At 41.2% G+C, this 12,396-nt stretch overlaps 1 protein-coding gene across 2 annotated transcripts in view; it reads left to right on the forward strand.

Annotated features, from left to right (window-relative positions):
* Nucleotides 1-9,200, forward strand: part of TTC21B (tetratricopeptide repeat domain 21B) — a 32,262-nt gene extending 23,062 nt beyond the window's left edge. The window contains exons 20-29 of one of the 2 annotated variants that reach the window (XM_035132977.3): nucleotides 1,062-1,250; nucleotides 1,365-1,475; nucleotides 2,703-2,784; nucleotides 3,085-3,235; nucleotides 4,145-4,306; nucleotides 4,663-4,858; nucleotides 5,884-6,108; nucleotides 6,680-6,800; nucleotides 7,190-7,257; nucleotides 7,566-9,200. In XM_035132977.3, the coding sequence (XP_034988868.2) occupies nucleotides 1,062-1,250; nucleotides 1,365-1,475; nucleotides 2,703-2,784; nucleotides 3,085-3,235; nucleotides 4,145-4,306; nucleotides 4,663-4,858; nucleotides 5,884-6,108; nucleotides 6,680-6,800; nucleotides 7,190-7,257; nucleotides 7,566-7,643 (1,383 nt within the window). In that variant the 3' untranslated portion in view covers nucleotides 7,644-9,200. The remainder of the gene's footprint in view (nucleotides 1-1,061; nucleotides 1,251-1,364; nucleotides 1,476-2,702; nucleotides 2,785-3,084; nucleotides 3,236-4,144; nucleotides 4,307-4,662; nucleotides 4,859-5,883; nucleotides 6,109-6,679; nucleotides 6,801-7,189; nucleotides 7,258-7,565) is intronic. The other variant, XM_035132987.3, reaches the window with a different exon arrangement.
* Nucleotides 9,201-12,396: the final 3,196 nt, after the last annotated feature.

The raw sequence follows: 12,396 nt of genomic DNA on the forward strand, positions 1-12,396 counted from the left end.
AGTATGTTTCTGAGCACAATTCAAAGTGTTGGCACTGACCTTTAAAGCCCTAAACGGCCTCGGTCCTGTATACCTGAAGGAGCGTCTCCACCCCCACCATTCAGCCCAGACACTGAGATCTGGCGATTCCCTCATTGCGAGAAGTGAGGTTACAGGGAACCAGACAGAGGGCCTTCTCGGTAGTGGCACCCGCCCTGTGGAACGCCCTCCCAGCAGATGTCAAAGCAATAAGCAACTATTTTACTTTTAGAAGACAACTGAAGGCAGCCCTGTTTAGGGAAGTTTTTAATGTTTGATGCTGTACTGTTTTTAATATTCGGTTGGAAGCCGCCCAGAGTGGCTGGGGAAACCCAGCCAGATGGGCGGGGTATAAATAAATTATTATTATTATTATTATTATTATTATTATTATTATTATTATTATTATTATATAAACCTCACAAACAATCCTGTGAGGTAGGTTAGATGTAGATGCAGTGGCTGGCCCAAGGTCACCCAATGAGTTTCATGTCAGCACCAGCAGAACAAAAAACATTTTAATGATGATAATGAATTATTCCCCTATTGCATGTGTTGGGTGACTTCAACTTTTCCATTTTTTTCCTCACTATTTTACATTAGTGATGTTAAAACAACTCCTGCCCTCCCTTACAAAAGTCACTGTATTTCTTCCTTCCACCTGCAGACCTTTGACTGTTCAGTTTGTTAAGGTATGTCAGGCAACAAAGGACCAGCTGTTTGCTCCCACCAGTCAAGCACAAGAGTTAACTTGGCCTCTTAGCTCAGTTGGTGAGCTCATGAGACTCCTGATCTCAGGGTTGTGGGTTCGAGCCGCACGTTGGGCAAAAGATTCCTGCATTGCACTAGATGACATTTGTGGTTCCTTCCAACTCTACAATTCTACGACTCTTACGTTGCACATAACAAGACAAGGAGACACACAATACTGAATTAGAGAATCGGTCCTTTTTAAAATGCACAACTTGCTCCAAATCCACCCGCCCTCAACTTCATCCGATATTATTATTTCCTACTGGAAGCCTCCTTTGCTATTCCACCAGGCTCAGGAATTGCAGGCCAGAGTATTGAAGCGGATTCAGATAGAGCAGCTGGACGCGGTTCCTGTACAGAAGCAACTAGCAGCTGAAATTTGTGCAGAGATAGCAAAGCATTCAGCGGCCCAGCGGAACTATGAGAAAGCAATTAAATTCTACAAAGAAGCTCTTGTTCATTGTGAAACGGACAACAAGGTCAGTGAGCACCAAGAGGAACCGTTTTCCCTCCAGCCTTGCTTAAGAGGGGGTGCATGTTGTAAATAGAATGAAAAATTAGCGAAGAGCTTCTACTTCTATTTGAATCCTCAGGTGATGCTAGAACTGGCCCGTTTGTACCTTGCACACGATGATGTGGATGCATGCCAGCGCCAGTGTGCTCTGTTGCTGAAGAGCGATCCAGATAATGCGCCAGCTGCCATGGTCAGTTATACACATGCTCTCTGTAGGGTGACTATTTAATGACATTATTTTAGGTTTTAAGAAAAACATTAAAGGGACACCTCTGTAATGTCTTCTGAATGCACGAGCAGCTTTTCTCTACTGAGCAGTGTACCGATGGTAAAAACTACAGTGGAACCTCGGTTTTCAAACGTAATCCGCTCCGGAAGACAGTTCGACTTCCAAAACGTTCGCAAACCATACCAGTTACTTCCAGGTTTTCGGCGTTTAAAAGCTGAAACGTTCGACTTCTGAGACTCTCGAAAACCGAGTTTCCACTTAATGTCAAAAGAGAATCTGACAAAATTATTTTTTAAAAAAACTTTAATATTTAGTACAAAAATGCCAGCAATGTGCTAAACTCAAACGCTGACAGCTAGCAGGCATTAACAAGCAAAAGCTTTTTGATACAAATGGTTTTTCCCAAGCCAACTGAAGTTTTATATAGAAAGATTGCCTGGTGAGTCTCCCTTGGCCAGGTGTTTGAGAGCATAGGAACCACCACAGAAATGGCCCTGCTCCTTGCCCTCATTGACTGTCTGTAAACAGAGGGGTACAGACCAAAGGTGCACCCACTAACCTCTGAAAATGGAGAGAAACCTATGCGAGAAAGAGGTATGCAGAAGCAAGGGCTGTCAAACAACAATTGTGGAGCCTTAATGTGGTTCATAGCAACCCTGCCATTCTCTACATAAATGGCATTTTCATGGAACTACCTGCCACGATCCTGAGTTCTCTTGTTCAGCCACCGCTAGTTCAGATCCTATTAGCATATACCATGAATTTTTACACTCACTTACATGGAATCATGTTTGCCATCTTAATGCCCGGTCACCCAACTTGGGGAGTTCCTTTTTGTGGTCTTCACAATCCCTTTTTGTATTTGCTACCCTGAACCATTTGGCATCATCAGCAAACTTGGCCACTCCACAGCTCACCCCGACTCCAGATCACTTACGAACAAAATTAAATTTTAAAAAAATCACTGCTCCCAACGCAAATCCCAAGGAACCATTGAAGCTGGTCAATTTTTGTTCTTTAACAGCTGTGGGTGTGGCCCCTGGGCATTTGGTGTGTGAAGAAGAGTTTAGCCTCTAGCCCATTTGAGTTTTGCACTCCGGTATAGGCTGATTTTGCAGGATAAAATTGCTGCGGATAAAGTTTTGTGTTGCTTTCTGTTTCATTAGCATCTCTGCTTTGTGCTTGTAGATGATGGCTGACCTCATGTTCAGGAAACAAGACTACGAACAAGCGGTGTTTCATTTCCAGCAGCTTTTGGAACGCAGCCCAGGTGAGCATCAGTTCTTTTCATGGCTCCCTTTTAACAAATCTTTATATTAAAGCTACACGTTGATGGCAGAGCAATGTAAGCTCCCTTTGCACCAGGCCAGAAGAGTGGGTGGCTTCCATCAGCTGCCCGCAGAGTGTGACACCAGCATCTCTCTGGCGGCACAGAAGGGTCCCTCTTCTGCCTACCAAACAGTATAGTTCTGGTTTTACTTAACACTCTTAGATTTTTATGCTTCTTTCTTGTGTTTAATTTTCACAATGTGCTTGCTTTCTGTAATGCCCGGAATGCTTACACCAACAGATAATTATGCAACGCTATCACGTTTAATTGACCTGTTAAGAAGAGCTGGAAAGCTAGAAGAAGTTCCAAGATTTATTGCCATGGCTGAGAAACATTCCCCCAGGACAAAACTCGAGCCAGGTTTTCACTATTGCAAAGGATTGTATCTCTGGTAGGTGTGGCTAGAAAATCACTAGTATAGTAAGAAAGGAAAATAAAAAAAATTCCTTCAGTAGCACCTTAAAGACCAACTAAGTTTTTATTTTGGTATGAGCTTTCGTGTGCATGCACACTTCTTCAGATACCATGCACACGAAAGCTCATACCAAAATAAAAACTTAGTTGGTCTTTAAGGTGCTACTGAAGGAATTTTTTTTATTTTACTTCGATCCAGACCAACACGGCTACCTACCTGTAACCATAGTAAGAAAGGGATTGGTGTCCTTTGCTTTCATGACACGCCAGCCAAGCAAATTCAAATCGTGTTAATGTCTAGTTCTTTCAGTTCACTTGTTTTCTTTGTCCTATCCTACCTTTACAACAGTGATGGGAGAATTTCCACTCTGCAGGGTTAATGATAGTTTGGCCCAAACAAAGTCCCACCTATCTATCTGCTGACATCTTATGATGTCACACGCAGGACAGATAAATTTGTGGGGTCCAACTGAAATAGAAGATTCAAGAGTGCACTTAGAGGGTGATTCCAGTTCTCCTTTTTCTGCTGCTGGCCCCATTCAGGGTCTTTTGAATTTGCCGCCTTTTCCCTATGGCCCAGTAAATGTGCCAAATTCAAAAAACAAATTACAGCTGGAAGATTCTTCCTTTTGAAATTGAGTCACCTGGTGTCATGTGATGACAAGTGGTTGACAAGTGGTGGCTCTTGGGGCCACGGGAGTTTTGGATCCAGCCCACCAGCCAGATCCACTTCTCTACTCCTGCTTTGCAAGTCCTTGGCTCTCTGCTCCCTCTTTTCTTTCTCCTTGGACTCTTCCTTTCCAAATACAGCTGCCTGCCAGCATCATTTTCCCTGTTTCCTTGTGTTTCAATTCATGCAAGCTGTTAAGTGTGATTTCCTGTTTAGGTACACTGGCGAACCAAATGATGCACTTCGACATTTTAACAAAGCGAGGAAAGACAATGACTGGGGACAAAACGCTGTTTATAATATGATTGAAATCTGCTTGAACCCTGACAATGAAACAGTGGGAGGTGAAGTGTTTGAACACCTGGACGGTGACGCAGAGTGAGTGGCAATGAGATTTTTAGAACTCCTAGTATTTTAGTGCAGTGTTTTGTTTTGGTGTATCTTGACTGGCGCATAGAAGAGTCTCTACAAATTCTTTTTGGGGGGCCAGCAGTGAGTGACGGGTTAGATTCAAGCAGGGAAATGATGGGAACCAGATTTTTTTTTTACTGATTTCTATAAAAATGCATCATGGATAAAAGTTGATGACAGTTAAAAACACGTAAAGGCTAAAATTGCGTGATATTGTCAGCCGGCTTTCTAGGGCTCATTCTAGCTATTTTCAAAATCCCGATTGAGTAGTTTTCTGATACACAAGAACTGATGCTGTTTCTTTTATGCATGTGTGTATGAAGTAGCTCAACGGAGAAGCAAGAGTCTGTGCAGCTGGCTGTGAGAACAGCAGAGAAGCTCTTAAAAGAACTGAAGCCCCAGACAGCTCAAGGCCATGTGCAGCTCCGCATCATGGAAAATTACTGCCTTGTGGCAACCAAACAAAAATCAAATGTTGAGCGAGCGCTAAACGCCTTTACAGAAATTGTGGTTGATGAGGTAGGATGTTTACAGTGTCTGTTCAGTTGAACACAGGTCTATTGTGCATGTGTAGGAACCTCATACCTACAAATAAATGTATTCTGTGCATTGCCCATTGCTTTAATAGTAGATTATATTTGTCATACGTGTGGAGGAAAACCTTAAAACATGTTGCAGAGTTCAGCAGAGTTCCAAAAAATAGACCAGAGGCAATAGTACTTCATTCAGCAGAGCTTTACTTCTGCTGAAGGCAAATGTAGTGTAATGGTTATCAAATCCAAAACAGTCAGGACTGGCTCAGCCCATACAGAGTTGCAGCACTTACAGACTTAACTCATAAAAAGACTAAACCTTAACACTATACAGAAACGGAAACACCACACCAGAAGGAAGAGAGATAGAAAAGTGGCTTATATTTATAGTCAGCATGACCTTAATTGGAAGAGATAAGAGAACTACTTCAAAGCAGCTTCCCAGAAGGTATAACCCAAACAATCATTAACCCGAAACAAAAAATAAATAAAGAATTCATTCCAGTAGCACCTTTTCTGCCTCTGCTTCTCTCACACAGAGAAGCCTCTAGTAGCCTCTCCTGTATTAAAATAGAAAAGAATCTTTACACACGAGATGAATACTTTCTGCACTAAGAAATGCAAACTGACAATATTAAATATCATTTTTTTCAGAGTGTAGTTGTACTAGGTAAAAGATTATTCTTTTCAGAGGTGTTCGTAACAGAATAATAAACATCAGTAAGGAATGCTGGGAATCTCCTCCCCCCCTCCTCCAGTTTGTAAGTTTCTTACTGCCACTGTTTTTCTTTCATGTAATAAGTCTGTTTGTGTGAAGTTTTATTGAATTAATCACATTGTGGATTTAGAAAGGCATTTTTGGGGTTGTGATTATTATTATTTTCAACCAGCCCAAGTGCTAAGCTAGAATAACCAGCCGCTGTCAGGGCAAAGCACTGTCCTTTTGAGAATGTTGACATTTATACTGGGTCCTCTGTCTTCTGAGTCGCGTCATGTTGGTGTTTATTGCAGAAAGATCACATCCCAGCACTTTTGGGAATGGCCACGGCTTACATGATCTTAAAACAAACCCAACGAGCCAGAAACCAGTTGAAGCGCATTTCAAAGATGAACTGGAATCCCGTTGATGCAGAAGAGTTTGAAAAAAGTTGGCTTCTCCTCGCTGACATTTTCATTCAGTCTTCAAAATACGATATGGCTAGTGACCTGTTAAAACGGTGCCTTCGTCATAACAGGGTAACGGACAGGCCATAAGTAATGTTGTATCTGTTCTATTAATGCTTTTCTACTCCTAAATGTAAAGGTAAAGGGACCCCTGACCATTAGGTCCAGTCGTGACCGACTCTGGGGTTGCGGCACTCATCTCGCATTATTGGCCGAGGGAGCCGGCATACAGCTTCCAGGTCATGTGGCCAGCATGACAAAGCCGCTTCTGGTGAACCAGAGCAGCACACGGAAATGGTGTTTACCTTCCTGCTGTAGCGGTACCTATTTATCTACTTGCACTTTGACATGCTTTCAAACTGCTAGGTTGGCAGGAGCTGAGACCGAGCAACGGGAGCTCACCCCGTCGCAGGGATTCAAACCGCCGACCTTCTGATCGGCAAGCCCTAGGCTCAGTGGTTTAACCCACAGCGAGTCTTTTAATTAATGCAACTAATCTTATGGAAAGCAGGCAAAATGAGGCGGGCATTCCTTGTACTGGCTGACAGTGGTGAGGGCCAACAGCACTTCAGCTTACAATTCAGTGGACCAACAGGCTTTTAAGTCCCGGTGACAGAGATTTTTTTATTATTATTCTTTTTAGTCTTGTTGCAAAGCTTATGAATATATGGGATACATAATGGAGAAAGAACAAGCATATAAGGATGCAGCTGCAAACTATGAGATGGCCTGGAAATATGGAAACCAAACAAATCCAACAATTGGTAGGTTCACCCTTAGCAACTTCATCTCATTTTCACTTCACTTTTAATTCATACAACGCCTTTCTATATTACTATATAAAAGGCGGCTGACAAGCTGGAGAAACAACAAAATAGACAGCAAAAACCGAGGTGATTCTTTGCAGCCAAGACTGGGGAGATCCACTCCAGCTCTCTGGCTAAACTCTCTGTGGTTAGTAGGTTTTAAAATTTATTATTAATTATTATTACATATTTATTAAATGCCTACCCCATTCTTCCTGCCAAAGGAACTTTGTTCAAAGGGGGTGCAGCTGGTGTCCATAAGCTCTCAGCACCCCTTGTAAAATCCTAGGTTTACATGAAAAGAGAATGCTACTTTTGTGTTAACCTCTGACATCATTTTTTTACAGGTTTCAAGTTGGCATTTAATTACCTGAAAGCCAAGAGGTACATTGATGCAATCAATGTTTGTCATAAGGTAAACTGTTTTTTTTACAAACATGTTTCTTTGCTTGTGAGTTCTATGAAAAGGGGAAAACATTAAAGTTTAGCATTGTCCTAGTAATGACAGTATTGACATATGCGGCAGTGAAATAGCTTTAGATATATAACAGTAGTATAGTTAACTACTTGTTTTAGTTTACAGCGAGACATAACTTTATGCGTCTACGTGTTGTAAACCACCCTGAGGCTTGCAGATATAGGGAGGTATACAAATTTAATGAACACCAACAACAATAAAGTAATAACTTAACTGCTTACTATGAATATGTTTTCTTCCAACAGGTTTTAGAACAACATCCAAACTACCCCAAGATCAGAAAGGAAATACTTGATAAGGCACGCGTAGCATTAAGAACTTGAGCAATATTGTACGTATTTATCTTAAATGGCGGGGGGGACAGGACAGGACAAGCAGAGAAAGGTCTGTAATCTGTGTATTTTGTGATACTGCATGCTCAGTTAGTTCCCATTGAAAAAAAGTGGAGTGTACTTTTAGATTTATCTGTCTTCTGGAAGAGGCAGTTTTAGCACATAGGGAGTTCAGCAAATTTAAAAGATAATCAGTGTCTGTTACTACCCACCTGTAGGTATTGGCTGCAGTCCAAATAAATCACTTTGGTGTAAGGGAACAACAGCCCCAGCTGGAACGTCCTTTGAAGGTTGCTGTGTGGCAGAGAGAGTTCCCAGCTGCACCCTCCTTCACTGGCCTTCAAACATCACCCTCGTAAAGGTGATTTATTTGGAGCACGGCCACGCTTTTGAAATGGTGTATAATCGGGGTCCTCAGAGGCAGGGGGGGGGGGAGACCACAAGAATGCTTTGTGTCTCACAGTTCTGTTTTATTTTTGCAACAAAATAAAAAAATCCTTCCAGTAGCACCTTAGAGACCAACTAAGTTTGTTACTGGTATGAGCTTTCGTGTGCATGCACACTTCTTCGTTTTCCCAGCTGGAATCCCAGATCAAGCAGACCAAGACTCAAAAAAAAAAATCCCTTCCCCTACCCCAGTTTATTTTATCAATGACTAATTTATTTTGCTATTGTATGCTACATAAATCATTACGTAATTGCGCAAGGTACCAGTAGCTCCCTAAGGATATACGGTATTTACTGATTACATACGTAACTTGCCATTCTTTCGAGATGTTCAGCCTCAACCATTCGGCAAAGTGGGTTAAGCTGAAACAATGTCCCTTCCCCTAAGGCTATCTTGCTGAACGGGAGGGATTTGAATTTCATTCTACCACGTTTATTTTTTAGCTAACGTTATTTGCACACTACTCTGCAATTATTATGATTTTATAATTCATAAAAATGATTTTAAAATACAATATAAAAGAATTGAAAATACAATTACAACAAAGCACCTCTTGGCAGATAAAGCAATAAAATCAGGGACAGACCAATTACAAAACTTTAGCAAACCAGGGTTCTCACAGTTTGAAACGCTTTGATTAAAGATCTAGTTGTCCTCCATGCTTAGAGCGCCAAAGTATTATTATTACTAGAACTTCTAGTAGAAACGACAACGTACTTAACTTCATTTGTATAATTCATTATTTGGATTATTGTGTAAAACTGTCTTTCATCAAGTGATTATTGTCTATGTAGCCTCAAAGAATTCCAATGGCTTTTTCTGAGAGGCTTGTTTCAGTGCCTACAATATAGCATGCAGGCCATAATTTAAGTGGAAAGAGATATGCCTCACCTTTTTAAATACTATATTTACATATGCTTTACCTGGCTTAGTTTGTTGCAAGTTCAATGTTTCTGTGTGTTTTTTTCAGTTTTACTTGTTTTTGTCATATGATTTGCATTTTTTTATGAATTTTGGTATTTTTCATGTCAACTGTAATGGATTACTACCGTAATTTGAAAATAATGTATACATAAAATAAATATATTTCTTCAAATCTATCTTTATGTACTATATCCCATAATTTGGGAGCAAAAGTTAAATAAAGGTGGGCCAGGGAAGGTGGGGAGAGGGGTTTATTGGTTTGTTTTTGTTCTGCATTACAGTAGAAATGACAGAATGTGTTACACAACACCCATTAAAACACAGTTTAAACTAACAGGGGGTTTTCAGAAGGCGGTATGGGTCATATGAACTTCTGCCACTTCGATCCACCTTAAACTTGATTTCCACTTCAAGACTGATGTTAAGATTTCATTGTTATAGTTCTTGCAGTTGATTGAAGGTTCCTCCCCTATGCTGTGGTATCCACATCCTCTGATTCAGATATGAAACTACACCACAGTCTTTACTGAGTTCCGATTGTTGCTTCTTTTTCACTTTGTTCTTACCGGAGCTAAACATAGAAATGGCTTTTAAGAGAAAAGCAAATTGACTCGCTGCATTACATAGAGTTGCCCATATTTATCTTTGGAGATTATATTTGGATCTGTTTGTTTAAAACTCCGTTTTTAGCTACCGGAGCTATTAATTTGAAGGCCACCTTTTGTTTGAAAGGCCATAGCTCTGTTCTCTGTTTCTGGACAGAGAGCCTCTGTGTTAGGGTTGTTTTCGTTTATCCAATTACCTGTTTTGGAACCTCTTTCCTCCTGCTGTAGCTCACCTTCCCATGTCACAGAGGATACCCGTTCCCAAGCTTTCTAAGGGAAGAAAGGCAGTAAAACAGGCATAGGCAAACTCAGCCCTCCAGATGTTTTGAGACTACAATTCCCATCATTCCTGACCACTGGTCCTGTTACCTAGGGATGATGGGAGTTGTAGTCCCAAAACATCTGGGGGGCCAAGTTTGCCTATGCCTGAAGTAAAACAACCTGTTCTGATGGTGTTATCAACAGAAGCCTGCCTGAGACAAGGCAATGGCACACTTCCCTATTGCCCATACAGAGACCTAATGGAGTGGCAGTTGAATCTTACTTCAACACTGGGGTATGGGATATCTTCCACATCTACACCTGAAGGCATCAGGCTAGTTTGGGGGAGGGGTGGGTGCAGGTAAGCTGTGCAGTATACACAGGTATGTCTTTTCAACAGAAGGGAATTGCCCCAGGGCTTGAGGGGAACAGCCAAGGGATTATGGCTGATGCCTCCCAGCTTCTGCTGAAGGGGCCGTAACCCACAGACTAGCAGCTATGTCATGAGTATCAGGAAGCTGGCACACTTCCGCTAAGTGTCACATCTAGATGCATTACAGTACAGTCAATTCCAATAGAGCTGGGTTAGCAGGCTAAATCTCAGGAGCCGCTAAGGCCTATTTTTTGTACAACATGTTTTCACCTCAATTGGTCACTAATGTAGAAGACCATCAAGACCATCCAAGGCTGATCCCATGCCTTGGATTGCCAGTTTGCCTGAAATTTGTTAGTTTGGAAGATTCTGTGTTCCGATACATTCTCATCCCATAAATTTTCCTATTCTTTTCCTCTGCACTCTCCATGTCACCCCACCATGGGCGTTGCCAGGATTTATTTTAGGGGGGAAGCCTTATTGGGGGGGCAGAATTGAGTTATCTGTGATGCAGTTGGTCAGTTAAGTACAGTGGTACCTCGGTTTAAGTACACAATTGGTTCCGGAAGTCTGTACCTAACCTGAAGCGAACTTTCCCATTGAAAGTAATGGAAAGTGGATTAATCCGTTCCAGATGGGTCCGTGGAGTACTTAAACTGAAAGTACTCAAACCGAAGCGTACTTAAATCGAGGTATGACTGTATTGTTATTTGTTTACTTGATGGGGGGCAGCTGCCCCCTTGGCTACGCCCATGCACCCCACCCCAATTGTTTGGGTTCATATGAGCCATCTGCCCTCCTGAATTCAGGATAAAAGAGTGACATTTTTCCAAGGGTGACCCTATTTTTTTCTCACCGTTAAGTGGGAAGACTCCATTTGAGCTTTTAACAATATTTTAGCAGCATTTTATAACTTGAGCCTCCTTTCTAATACATGGCCTTTGAATTGAAAGGACTCAAGAGAGAAAGAGAGGTCAGTTCAGTTATGTTAATGAAAAAGGAGTCCAGTGTTCAGTATGGTGTTGCCTAGCAACTCATATTCTCTGCCTTTGAAGGAGGAGGGAGAGAGTGTGTCTGCATTTTCTATTGCTCTCTTACACTGGAGATTTAAGCTTCCTATAGCAGCATATATATATAGCTATGGATATACATACAACTATAGCAAGCTCTTTATATAAGCTCCTTGTTGTCATACAGTATGCTTGAAATATTTTGTGTCCTATAGTTTCAAGGAATAGGTTCTCAGTCAAATTGTATCTTTATGATCGTAGTTGCAAGAGAAACCAAAACGATCAATTCTATACCTTTCAAATCTAAACACAAGCAACCCCTACACTAGGTAGCTGAAAAATAAAACCCATAACCATTGCATTTAGCGTTTCAAAAGGAACTGTGTCTAAAGAACCGCAAGGATAGTGGGATGCACATTTTCCAAAGTGAAACCACAAATAATATTTTTCCCAAAAAGAATATTTTATGCAGCAGTGTGAGATGTTTTGTCACTGACTTCAGTGAGAGATGTGTGGCAACAAAAATCATTATAGTAGGTACATAGGTACAAAGGGGCAGAGCTCCTGCACCTTTGATAGTTGTGTAGAAGAGATTTTAGCAGTGTTGCTTGATATGCCTGCTACAATTCTCTTTTCTATTTTCTATTCAGCTCTTAAAGGTGCATGATCCTTGTCCTCTTGCACATGAGCCATGGCTCTGTGGTAAAGCATTTGATTGGTCTGCAAAGGATCCCAGGTTCAAGAAAGTCCCTGGTCTGAATCCCTGGAGAACCTCTGTCAGTCATTGTACTGAGTTGATGGACCAATGGTTTGACATTGCATAAGGTATCTTCCTGTGTTCCTACTCTCTTATGTTAGCATGATACAGTACAGTTCTGGGATTAAATATCAGAGTGTATGATAAAACAAAAAACAAAAATTTACACACTTGCCTACATTGCTTTGGCAAATTGATAAATATTTAGTTTTTCCATTTGTCTTGAATATGCTGGAAAGTATTGGTTGTACAGAAGAAATGGAAGTGGAAGAAATAGGATGAAAGTAACAAGAAAAAAGGCTTTGCAGTTCTATGCATATTTCCATGAATTCAGTGGTACTTCAGAGCAAACATATGCAGTAACAT

The sequence above is a fragment of the Zootoca vivipara genome, chromosome 1 (assembly GCF_965207765.1).
Source record: "Zootoca vivipara chromosome 1, rZooViv2.hap1.1, whole genome shotgun sequence".
In the NCBI taxonomy this organism is placed as follows: Eukaryota; Metazoa; Chordata; class Lepidosauria; order Squamata; family Lacertidae; genus Zootoca; species Zootoca vivipara.